Here is a 13,055-nt window from a genome sequence, read left to right as displayed (position 1 = left end):
TGATATTTCTCAGTCTCAGTAGCTGCATACTCTGTATAAATTAAATTGAGTGAGAGTAATTCAGTGCCACTTGGAATCTCTGCTTTAATCCAGGAGTTATACAAGAGTCGCAGTTTCAGCATTCATTTCCTTTACGTTTTTCAGCAATATAAACAGTTCCCATAGAACTGGTGATGCAATACAGCAAAACAAAGCTATGCATCAGTTGTTTATATTGTGAAATTGTAGCCCTCATTGGACTATGAAAGCTGCAGAAGTTTTGAAAGAGTTTTTTCAATAATATTCTTAGGATTGTTGCTAAATATTTTGGTTTTCAGTAGGGAACAGAAAACCACCCTCTTATAAAATTCATGCCCAGGAAAAGTTCACCCTCTGTATTTGTTTAGACTGGTCAACATGAAAAAGTTACATCAATGTAAGATAAGGAATTATTTAACTCTACCACTATAGCTTCCCATGTGGGCACTGCTTTCATTGTATAAAAGTGTTTCGGTGTTTGAGTGGGTCTTTTTAGTTTAATTTATGTGTTCTGAGAATATATTTATGCAAAACTGAAGAAAAAGCAATAGTATTTCAGAAATCAGGCTGTCCTCAAACAGTTGATTTCAGCTACCTATGTTGCTTCGACTCTGATGGTAAAAAGGAGCAGGATTAAGGAGGCTTTTACTTTTAGATAGAAAATGGTAATGGCACTATTGCAGTCTTGAAGATTGACTGCTGAGCACACTCATTCAGTAACGTGGAAGAACACTTCTGACCATTTATTTGCACAGTGAATACTGATGTATAATTAAGTTTTGAAACGGAGCACAGGAGGTGTGTACAACCTGTTTAATATGTAAACAAACAGCACAGGCATGTGCATTCACATGTATATATGTGCGCTCAGTGTATATAGTGTACATATGTACTAAGCCATATATTTTTATTCTGAAAGCTGTAACATAACACAAGAATTCCCTTTAATAAGGTATTGAAGCAGATTTACCCAAGTGGGGCTCATCATTTGTGCTCCAGATTTGATAAGCCCTGCAATTTCCTCAAATATGGGAAATTCAACTGTGCAATTTCTGTTAGAGAAGGACTCTGTTCATCCTTTCCTTGGGAAAAAGCAAACAAGACAAGTAAACAAAACTAGTGGCCACTGCCAGATGTTTCAGAAGATGGTTTAAAGGACAAGTGTAAAAATTAAATGCCAACAAAAGAAGCTTCCTTCTAATCCCAAGCACTTGGAAGCTAGCTTTGCCAAGGAAAACTATGGAAGGCTTATGTTCTTTATAAGAGGAAAGAGTTAATTGGCACAGGCAAAAACACATCAGAGTTTGTGACAGAAACATTCAGAGTGATGTCCTACCAGTATTCAGTTAAAAGTACCACACAGCATCAGTCACTCTTTGTGTAGCTTCAAACTACTACTTGCTGATTTGGTTTAATTTTTCATTTTGGCATCTGTGGGCCAGAGCTGTGTTGGCTTTGATTGAGTGGTACTTGTACTGCAGCTGTTGGCCCATGTTACATCCCTCTTGCTGCCTGAAGATATGTTCGTACTTTTGAATAGTTGGGACTTGCATAACTGTCTAATGTTTAGACTTGTACCCTTTACCATCTTTTTGACACCTTCTTCCACTGGTGCCTTTACCAGTGACAAAACAATAAATGTTTCTTTCTAGTACTTCCCCTTCAGTTGTAGCCAGGACTGTCACAGACCAACATTTTCCTTTTCAGCACCGCACCATCTGGCAAGGGATTACAAGTACAAACGGGTGTGTGCCGTGTGCACACATGTGCACAATGAACACAATGGGAAGAACAGGGTTTTAGGCCAAGTGTGCCTGTTTAACAGTTTAGAAAGATGTGAAGGGGGTTAAAGTGAGTGTGGAGCCAGGAAAACATAGCGTCCCCTCTTGTCCTTCTTTAATGCTATGTTCACCAAATGTTAAAGCATTATTTTACTCTTAGGAAAAAACAAACAGATGAGACTTGTTCCCAGGCATGCTGAAAGAACAAAAATAGCTGGTCTTCAAGTCACTGCCTCATTCAGTCTCCTTTTTCTGTTTGTTTGTTTACCTGGAAGATCAATATGAAAACTGTGATAGAAATACAGCATAAGGTTTCTATTGAGGTTCTGGCACCCGGGCGCAACACCGGGGTGGAGGTTGTTAAAGGAAAGAGCCCAATTGTCTCACGGCCCTATTAGTAACACCGCAATTCTTTCAGCACCGGGGCTCTTGGAGGTAATGAACATGACAGCTTCAGGATTATGCGCTACGCCTTTCATACCTTTTGAAAGGAAATAATGTCTGTGCTGTGCAGTCTCCTTCATTAAAAGAGAAAATCAGTCATACTGTTTCAAGAAAGGATAAAAGGCATAAGAGTCCTATTTTTTCATCCTTTTTTTCTTTTCTGAGAAGCGAACTCCTGCAGCCTCGCATTCTGACGAGAGTCATTATGATAAAAAGAACTAGTCAAGCATTGCCATTTGGGTTTACCCTGTTTTAGCATGCATCCTTGCTAACATAATATAATGTACTAACGTATTCTTTGCAGCTGGAGGAAGGGTGGCTGGATGATGAAAGGAATGAATTCTTAGAGGAGTTAAACTTAGAAATGTTGGAAGAGCAGCATAATGAAGCAATGCAGTACACAGCCAATGAGGTGGAGCAGGTAGGACTGCTACTAAATGTATCATTTGAAATTTTGCTAGGTATATTTTTATTAGTAGAGAATGAAATGGTACACTGTAAAATGGAGTCAAAGGCTTTGACAGAACTTTGTCTCTTAAATGCTGTGAATGCCAGTATGCTGTAGGTAAGGAAAAGGAGAACAATAGATGTTTAGGCCAAGTATGACAAGTTAACATACAATTTAGGAAGCTGTGAGACAAGAAGTGCAGATTTCTCATTTTTGCTGAGCTCTCAGAATAATATTTCTTGCCTCCTTTAATTCTAAAGTGTTTTGGGTTTATATTTTATGTCATTATGTATTTTTAATAGATTGTATCAGAGTTGCATCTAGAGCTCCAAGCTGGGACAGGTGCCACTTCTTGTTGTACACACACAAGGTATAGCCAGCCCTTGCACCAGAGAGCATACAATCTTACTTTAAAGCAAGATGGAAGAGATGTTAAAACAAACAACAGGTGTGTTGGTGGAGGAATAGTAATACAATTGGATTTTTCTTAGACCGACAGCACAGAGTTTGTCAACTGTGTCGTTAATGGAGACAAATAAGCATACTCTTAGCATAGTTTCAGTTTGCTGCTATCCTAACTTTTACCTGCCCATATGTGCTTTAAGTGGTGTGACTCCGGCAATGATACATGTGCATGCTCAGTCATACAGTGACATCAAGGGATGGATCTCTTCAATTGTACTTTACTGTGGGAGGTGTAAGTGACCTTATCCACACCTCAGTCAGATTATCTGTCAGCTGGCACACTGAGTGGAGGCAAGGAAATAGAATCCAACTTCATCTACTGGCTTCTGCGTATCTGGATCTGCGTAGAAACGATTTTTCCATCCATAGAAATTTGTGACTTAAGTTTTCTTTTCCCAATCTGAATAGTTCCAAAGTAGGGCCACAGGCATTTTTCTCTGGAGCGAAGAGAGGGAGAGAGACTGAGAGCCTTCTTCCAGAAACCAGGAAACTTATTTGGCTACTGGGAGACCTGGGTCCAAATCCTGCACTGCCTTGTCCAAGCTTAGGACCTGAATATCTGTCTAGCCCATTCACTACCCCCTCCCCATCATATGCCCTGACACTGGTCTGTAGACCAGTTGTAATATCTCTTGCTAAAGCTATTCACTTTGCATAAATTAAATATTCATTGGGACAGAGACACTGACAGAATGGCTCAGCAAGTAAGACTATTATCTGGAATATGGTAGATCAGATTTCAAATCCTTGATTTTACAAGTGTTTAATTATTTGCACAAAGTAGAATAGCCCCCCTGTCAGAAGTGAAGTGAACCTTGCAACAGAATTTATAGCAGCCTTTCAGTTATGACCCTCTTTTGCAGGCAGTGATCCAAACCTCAGTTTCCCAGGTAAATGTGTTAACTACTGCACTGCTTGCTACTTTGAGCTGAGATGTGGCATCTTTTTTATTTTCTTAAGCAGAAATTCTCTCTTGAGCATCAACATATTTTCTGTCAGAGAGAACACTTGCTCTTTGCAAAGCATTTTAGTTTGCACAGTAATATTTTCACAGAAACCCCCACTTTGGGGGAAAATTCTTGAGCAGATCTAACTACAACTCCCTTTTAGTCCCTCACACAATATGCTGGGCCTCTGAAATCACTTCACAGTTGTGAACGTCCATTCCTGAGGTCTTGTGAAACTCTGGCTTTTCACTGAATTTGGGTTTTGTATAGTGTTAATTATTGAATTGTGCTGTTCTGTGAAGCGGCTGCATTTTTTTTCCCCCATTGAGATTTTATACTAATGTAGAGAGAGCTGTGTTTGAGAAAATTATGGTCACTTGCGCTCTGCAGGTATCTGATGTTGGATTGCTTGAAGTAATTCTAGGAGAGCCAGACATTTCTTTGCCCTTCTGCTGAGTAATCGAATCAACCAAATGCAGCTTGGTGTGTAATGGAGCGTCAGTAATTTGTGGCAGCTGCTGCCTCTCTGAACTCTTTGGAGTGACTCAGCAAGTCAGGAAACTATGTTCTTTACTCCTTGTTAGGCTAGGAGAGCCTAGCAGTTTCCTGAGGTGAATCACATATTACATTGGAGCAATGAAACTGCTCTCATTGCAGTTGCAAGTATACAAACTCAGGAGCTTCAAGAGCCCTGACTGGCTGTGGAGATTTCACTCCAGTGCCAGCCATAATTTTTGTGAACCAGAACACAGTCCTCTGGCTTTGCAATCATCTGTCATGAGGAATCTCGCAAGCTGCAGGAATGAATGCACATTATAGCAGAATATCCTTCCAAATATGAGTCTGTTTTACAGAATGCCATTTTAACCTCTACTGTGAGCTGTCACAGAAAAATTTTTATAGTTTATAATAGAAGAATGGCAAAGAATTAAGTAGGTAGTCATATCTTTTATATATGGTTTTGGAGCCACTATAGAATTTAATCAAGAATTGTATCTTCGCTGTATAGCATAGTTCAATAAACCTGGAGGAAAGATGTAATTCTCCATTTCTTATAACCCATTGTATTTCTTCCCCATTAGAACATCTCAGTTCACTGTACAGCACAGACAGATAACTTTCAGAAGAATACCATACATTTGCCATGCAGAAATTCTTATCAGTATTATGAAATATATCAAAACCTATTAAGAAAAGAAAGAATTGGTTAAAATAATTCATTATAGTATATTCACAGCTGAAATGCAGAGAAAATACCTGGGGAAAATTCTGTTTTGGGAGAGGCCTATTTTAAAAGAACAGCACTGTTTGCAGAAGAGCATTTTCCCCTTTAGTGCACCATAGAGATCAATCCCTATCTTCCCGCATGGCTGGAGTATCTCATATTTTGCCTACCAAGTACTATACCTACCAGTACTGGGGACAGTGGCAATTTGTCTAAGTATGGCCAGTCTCACTTTCGTTGTCAGAAACTGGCCATAGAGCACAGATTTATTAAAACCCTCAACTGAATCTCACTGTTTTCAAACTTTAGTAGCAACCTAGGTTTTGAGCCCCAATATACACCAAAAGTTGTAAAATGAGACTAGAACAGTGCCTTAATTCCTGCAAGATTAGCCATTTTTATAGGCATGAATGCTTACTGGAGCTGAAATGCAGAATCTTTTGAGGTTCATTTATTGCTTGATTGTACGCACCACCAGCTTCACATTCTCATTATCTGAGTTCTCACTGCAAAGATGAGGCCTACAGAGCCCTTTGGTATTTCAAACAGAAATAATTGTGGAAGAGATTGACAATGTATGTTTGAAAACAAACACTTTGTTTGGAATAGATAATAGATAACATTGACAAAAGCAATGCATTGATGATTGGAGACTACCTCCTGTTCTTCAAAAGGGACTTAACTTAAAATTAGGCTTGCTGGCTTTCAAAATAAAATTAAAATAATCTCATGTCGGAAAAGGTTGCTCCGTTTGCACACATTTAGGATCTCTGCTGAAGATGACAGGTCCAGAAGAGAAAAGCCAGGGGCTACCTTATTTGAGTCAGAGTGGTTTTTTTTTTTAAATACATCCCAAATACAGGCAGTGCAATAAATACCTGTATTATTTTCAGTCCTCATAATTGAATTAATTGCCTGTATTCACATCCTGGGGAATGATTTAACTAAAAATGGATGTCTACTTTATGATGAGAAGAATACGAATGTACAGGTGCCTGTTTCTTCTTGACAGGGAAGAGAACCACAGATGACTCCCTGACATCCAGGTGTCCATACTACAGATATTTACATTTGGTCAAATGAATCCCACCCTTTTGTTTATATCGTGTGTGTGTGTGTGTGTCTGTGAATTGTTTATGCTTAGTTTAACTTGAGCAGGTGACAGCATATTCTATTCATGCAGTCTAGATCAAGTGGAATTTGAAGGAGCAAAATTTAAACTGTTGATAAAAGTGGTGCGGAAAACAAGAACCACTAATTCTGAAAATGTTGATAGCAAACTGTAAAGTCTCTCTCAGCGCCTACAGATGCAAATAGATACCTTAAGAGACTTTTCAGAGGTGCCCACACATACACTTGTTTGATGATGCAGCACCATGCTGGAGACACCAAGGGAAGCTCTAGTAGCATCATGCAGCTCAGCTCATGGAAGCTGTGTAACTGTGCTAACGCAGTATGGATAAGCCATCCTTTTTAAGGGGTAAGATGAGTTTAGTCATATGGATGCAAATTGAGCTATGCCACTTACTTACCCTCACAGCCAGAGAGTGGACTTCTCATTTCCTAGATGGAGCCCTACATTTGGGGGAGATGCCCACATCAGTGGCCATTCTGCAGCAGGGCTCTCCCAGTGTCTGATGGAGCTGTTTTCCCTAATGTAAGTTAGATTTTCTGGAGCAGGGAGAAATGAGTTGCACGGTGTAGTGGCTAGAGCGCTCACTTGGAATATAGTTGACCCAGATTGCAGTCAGTTCTCTGCTGAAAGGTTTGGAGGTAGAGGAGGTCAATACAAACAGGAGCAGCTCTAAAGGAGGAGACAGAGGGGACCAGAATTGCTAACATAGTGGCACTCATCTGCAAGAGGTGGACTAGAAAAATATGAAATTGAATCCCAATCTCCAGGATTCCTCATGAATGTCCTGGCCACTGGACTGCTTTCTGGATACTTTTGGTTTTCATAAAGAATTTTGTAGACATTGAGTTTTGTCTCTCTGCAAAATATAAAATTTTGGAACTCTTGAAAAACAGGTAGTGTGGGAAGACATTGCATTCCCACCACTCTTCCAGCTACTCTTAAAAATGAGATGAGAGTGCTGCAGCTACTGCAGACAAATATAATAAAAGCCTTAAAAAATCTTCCAATGGACTTTATGCTCTTTCACAGTAATGTGTCAGCTGAGTAAAGAAAGAAGAAGTAAATGATAAGTGTAGAGAAACTCCATAATAGCTTAAGTTATTCGGAGTGCTTTTGGTACTACTCTTCATATTCCATGTTCCGGTGAAGCCCAGATACCTTTGTTTTTAAGTGGATAAATAGAAATATCTAAGAGGATCTCAGATGGAGAAAAAAACATACCTGTAAATTTTAGAAACTTGCAGATTTTTCATGAAAGTTCATCTTTTTTCATTGCAGAGTCAAAATCCAGTTTCCATAAAATTTCAACCCTACAACATCAATATACATTGAACCTTTACATGATCCCATGAATAAGATTGAATACATCCTGTCTACTTCTCATGATGTTTAAATTGAAGGAGGGAATTTCTCCTCCATTTGGGGAGAGTGAGGGATAGTATTTGACAGATTGCAGATGTTGCTGCCAAAGCTGCATGAGAATTATATGTTTAGTGTGTATTTTGTTATCATCTATAAGTTGTATGTGCATAAGGATGGATGTAAAATGTACAGTATTGTTTTAAAGAGACCTTTTTCTTTACAAGTCTTGTCTGAGACTGAGAAATCGCTAAAACATCCCTTCAGAGATTTTTAACTAGTCTGTCATACACACTGAATTCTTCTGGTGTTGTATTTCATTCAAAATTTCTTTTATTCCACTGTTATGCATTTCTAGGGCTTTTTGGTTTTGTTTTTGTTTTTTGAGACTAGGCCATTATTTTTTCCCTAACAATTGAGCAAAAGAAAGCAGTTGAAGTGTGTGTGATCACGGGGTGCAAGTGAAGAGAGGAGAAAGGAGGAGATAGGAGACACATTTTCATCCTGTTTTACTGTCTGTCAAAGTAGGAAAAAAGAATTTATTATGACAGTGACCTCTTTGAGTTTGTTACCTTTCACTGGATGCACTGTACCTTTTTTCTCCCTTGATTATTACTCCCATTACACGTAATTATGTAATTATACCTCCTAAAAGAGAAAAAGCATTTGGTTGGTGCTATGTGCACTTAGATATTTGGGGAACAGGCTATATAAATTGCACTCTGGGTGATTGCTCTGTAAGGAGAAGGGGGGGGAATGCTTTTTGCATATCCAGTTTGAAAAAGAAAGAGCATGCACCCTTTAGAGTAGTATTATCTCATGTTTTTTGAATTAAAAGAATATAGATAGGTTAGGTACGATGAGTGGGGAGTGAATTAAAAAACAACAGCCTCAAAGCTTGACATTATGCCTATGGCAAGCACTCAGTGTTGTTCTACGCTTAATGGTAAAAGGTTGTTTTTATTTCTAAGGAACATAAACTCTAGCTAGGGAACAAAAATGGTCCCCAAGGATGCAATAGAGAGGTCTATTTGAGCAAAATTCTAGAATTCAGAATGAACAATCTTTAAGCAAAAAAGTATTGAAAACAAGATGTGGAAGAAAGGAGCATGGAGGGTATAGTGGCTAGCCCTCTGCAGGCTTCAACCATGCCAGTCTCCATAGAGCACACAAGGAGTTCACTGGTTACAATGAAAATGCCCCGGTGACGAAAATAGTCTCTTTGCACTCTCTTGCATTGCACTAGAGTCATGGTTTGATTGGCTGCATGCTCTACTTTTTTGAAGTGATACAGGCACTGAAACTTTTTCCCAAGCTTGAGAAGATTTCAGCTCCACCAGTCCCTGGCCATGATCCAGAATCAAAACCGGTGCACCATCTGGTGATCATTATCTTTAAACACTGCAAAGAGGTGGCTTAGCTAGAGAGGGGAATATTTCTTTCCGGACTTTAGAAGATATGTCACTAGTGCTGTAATTCATCTACTTCACTCAGTATGGCCACCACAGCATGACTCTCAGAAATGTTTAAAAGCCATGAGCAGTAGGACTGCTGTTTAGTGTTCTGTTTTAATTCAGCTCAAATCAGATCCCAGCTGTTTAAGCAAAACAGAGCTGGAAAATATTCTCGTGTAATATGGTCTACATTTGATAATCATTTTGATTTGCTCATTATTTTAGCCAAAGAAGCATGAAGAAGAGGATGGCACTACAGACACTGCAACCTCATCGTCCAACAACCATGAGAAGGACAGTGGGGTGGGACCTACAGATGAAAGTCTGCGTAATGATGAGAGCTCAGAGCAAGAAAATGCACCTGAGGAGCAGAACAATGCTACCCTACAGAGCAAACGGGAGCTGGGCCAGAGCCAAGACACATTAAGAAGTGTTGAACTACAGTGCAACGAAAGCTTTGTATCTGGAGAATACATTGAATCTGATTTCACAGGAAACCCAGATGAGGAATGTGAAAGGTTTCGGCAGCTGTTGGAACTGAAGTGCAAGATTCGAAACCACGGGGAGTATGATCTGTATTACTCAAGCAGCACAATAGAGTGCAACAGAAGGGAGCAAGATGGGGTGGAGCATGAGCTACAGCTACTCAATGAGGAACTGAGGAATATTGAACTCGAATGTCAGAATATTATGCAAGCTCACCGGCTTCAAAAGGTGAGGGATCAATATGGAGACATTTGGGCTCTACATGATGAGGGGTTCAGGAACTATAACACCAGTGTCGATGTACAAAGAGGCAAACTGGATGACATCATGGAGCACCCCGAGAAGTCTGACAAGGACAGCTCCAGTGCATACAACACGGCTGAAAGCTGCAGGAGCACTCCGCTGACTGTAGAGCGATCCCCCGATAACTCCCTCCAGAGGATGATAAGCATCACCAACAGGAAAAACCTGAGGAGCACCATCGTGGCTAATCAGATGTCCTCAGGACAAAGCAGTGGGGAGGCAACCTCATCCAAAACCAAAGTCACTGAGCAAAACAGTGCTGCCGAGGATACAGTGCTGGTTTCAGAAAGTGGAAAATTCACAGACCAGGAAAAGCAGAGCACTGAGCACATTCCCTACCTGTCTCCATATCACAGCTCTTCCTACAGGTATGGGAATATACCAGCTCATGCAAAACATTATCAAAGCTATATGCAACTGATCCAGCAGAAGTCTGCTGTGGAGTATGCCCAAAGCCAGCTCAGCCTGGTGAGCATGTGCAAAGACTCACAGAAGTGTGCGGAGCCCAAGATGGAATGGAAAGTGAAAATAAGGAGTGATGGGACAAGGTATATCACAAAGAGACCAGTTCGAGACAGAATCCTGAAGGAACGTGCCTTAAAAATTAAAGAGGAGCGCAGCGGGATGACGACGGATGATGATACAATGAGTGAAATGAAGATGGGTCGTTACTGGAGCAAAGAAGAGCGGAAGCAGCATTTGGTGCGAGCTAAGGAGCAGAGGAGGCGGCGGGAGTTCATGATGCGGAGCAGGCTGGAGTGTCTTAAGGAAAGTCCACAGAGTGGCAGCGAGGGCAAAAAGGAAATTAACATTATTGAACTGAGTCACAAAAAGATGATGAAAAGGAGAAACAAGAAAATCTTGGACAACTGGATGACAATCCAAGAACTGATGACACATGGTGCTAAATCTCCAGATGGCACAAGAGTGCACAATGCCTTTCTATCAGTTACTACTGTATGAACACAACTTCTTTCAGAGAGTATACTACCAGTTTAGGTAGAGTACGATTGCCTCGTTCAATGTGGCATTTTTATATATTTTGTGACTGTTTATAGTTTGGCCTTTTTTGTAAGCAAAATTACCTGGTAATTTTTCATTTGTTTTTCATATAACGGTACCTTCTTTATCTAGCAGTCTTTCTTTATCCTGCAATATATTCATATTATTCATTTGTATAAGGAAAAAAAGAAAAAGAAAAGCAAAACAAAAAAAAATGGAGAAGCCAATTAATTTCTTAACCTAATACATATCCTGTAAGTTAAGATCTGGATTTATTTCTCTAGCTTTCTTTTTTCTACTTTAGTAACAGTACAATACCAAACCAAAATGCTTTATACTGTATCCTTGGCTTAACAAGTTGTTAAAGTTTTACATCTTAGATTGCATCTGTTAATAAATCATATGCCACATCCCATCATATAGATAAGAATGACCTTTTTCCAACAACACATTGTACAGTACATTTAACCTGTAAATTGCAATTGTATTTGTCCAAGTAAAGTGTAGGTGGGCAATTCTCCTGTGTTATGTAGTGGCATTGGTCATGTAGCTAGGCAGTATGTGATAATTGTGAAGATGAAAGAGAAATAAATTATTGCTTATCTTTAAGAAAAAAAAAAGTCAAGAGTTCTTTGATTTTAATTGAGCATTTGCCTTTAAAGGATGAATTATTTCACCATGCCTGATTTGTAAAGCAGATAGAGATTTCAAAAACACAGGACACAATTCCAGAGAATAGTTCCTATGAATTAGAGAGATTTTCATTTTGCAGGACACTTAGGAGTGAGTGGCTTTCTGACTTTTTCTTACCTGCTATTATTAGTTGATTGAATGATCGATTGATATAGTAAACTCTGTTGCTGAATTTCACGCTGTCAGTCAGCTGTGTGTCCTTTCTCCGGATGAGCTTGCAATTTGTTCTACACATAAAAAACCCAAGCAGAGCACACGGCTAGCTTTGAGCCAAATCTGATGCAAGAAAAACTAGCAGTGGCTGTCATTGACATTTTCGTAGAAAGTGAATTAAGAAAAAATAGAGAATGAAAGACATCTAAATAAGCTAAGTGTTTAATTTCGTTGCTGAGGTGCATCAAAGTCTTTCAGAAATGCCCCAGTGGGACCTGGCTGGGGCTTGTGAGCAAGGGCGACCGGCAGTCAGGATGCCTGGCAGAGTCCTTGTGTCGTCCTGCTGCAGAGGCACTGGAGCATCTTCTGAACTGATGCTGTTTGCAGCCCAGCATGTTACAGCACACTGAAATGACTACTGCTGGGCTGCCAGCCAGGCTGGTGACTTTGCCCTGTAGCCCCATTTTTATTTTCCCTGCGTATGAGACCCACCGGTTCCCACCTGGCTGAAGTGCTTTTGATGGCAGGATTAGGTGCTGAAGTCCCTAGCATCAGACTTTGAAAGATGCAGAAAGGCACACTATGGCATTTCCAAAGTATCTAATTCTCCTGGAAATCAGTCATTTGTTTTCTAATCACTTCTGGCACCAGTAGGCATTGGCAGTACTCTCTGCATCTCTAGGCATGTAAATACCATAAGAACACTACTCCCTGAGTGCTCAGGAAAACTATGCCACTGACAATTTACAGTTTGATCATCAGAAAATTTTCCATATCACACTCAAGGAGACGCCATTCAAAAACCTCTCCTGAATAGCATACAGCTATTCACATGCAATGAAGAACACTTCCATTTTTTGTGTTAAAGTTGAAAAAGCGTAGAATCCAAGGCCAGAAAGGATCATAGGGTGGTATAATCTTGCTTCATGTATAACAAGGGGCTATTACCAGATTATCCTCCCAATGGATCCAATAAATTGTCTTTGAGTAACTTAAATCTGCTAGAAAGGTGCAGATTTTTCTTTTGGAGACATCAAAACACAAAGGTTTCACTGCTTCCCTCATTACATTCCAGTGATTGTGCTTCTAAAAACAGGTCTTATTTCTAACCAGAATTCAACTGGCATCAGCTCCAGATAATG

At 39.8% G+C, this 13,055-nt stretch overlaps 1 protein-coding gene across 2 annotated transcripts in view; it reads left to right on the top strand.

Annotated features, from left to right (window-relative positions):
* PDZRN4 (PDZ domain containing ring finger 4) overlaps window positions 1-11,834 on the top strand; it is a 258,102-nt gene extending 246,268 nt beyond the window's left edge. The window contains exons 9-10 of one of the 2 annotated variants that reach the window (XM_067289951.1): window positions 2,548-2,664; window positions 9,502-11,834. In XM_067289951.1, coding sequence (XP_067146052.1) covers window positions 2,548-2,664; window positions 9,502-11,028 — 1,644 coding nt within the window. In that variant the 3' untranslated portion in view covers window positions 11,029-11,834. The remainder of the gene's footprint in view (window positions 1-2,547; window positions 2,665-9,501) is intronic. The other variant, XM_067289952.1, reaches the window with a different exon arrangement.
* Window positions 11,835-13,055: the final 1,221 nt, after the last annotated feature.

Source organism: Apteryx mantelli, chromosome 1 (genome assembly GCF_036417845.1).
Source record: "Apteryx mantelli isolate bAptMan1 chromosome 1, bAptMan1.hap1, whole genome shotgun sequence".
NCBI classification, from domain to species: Eukaryota; Metazoa; Chordata; class Aves; order Apterygiformes; family Apterygidae; genus Apteryx; species Apteryx mantelli.
Note: the sequence above shows the minus strand (reverse complement) of the source record. Positions and strands in the feature narration are given on the sequence as shown.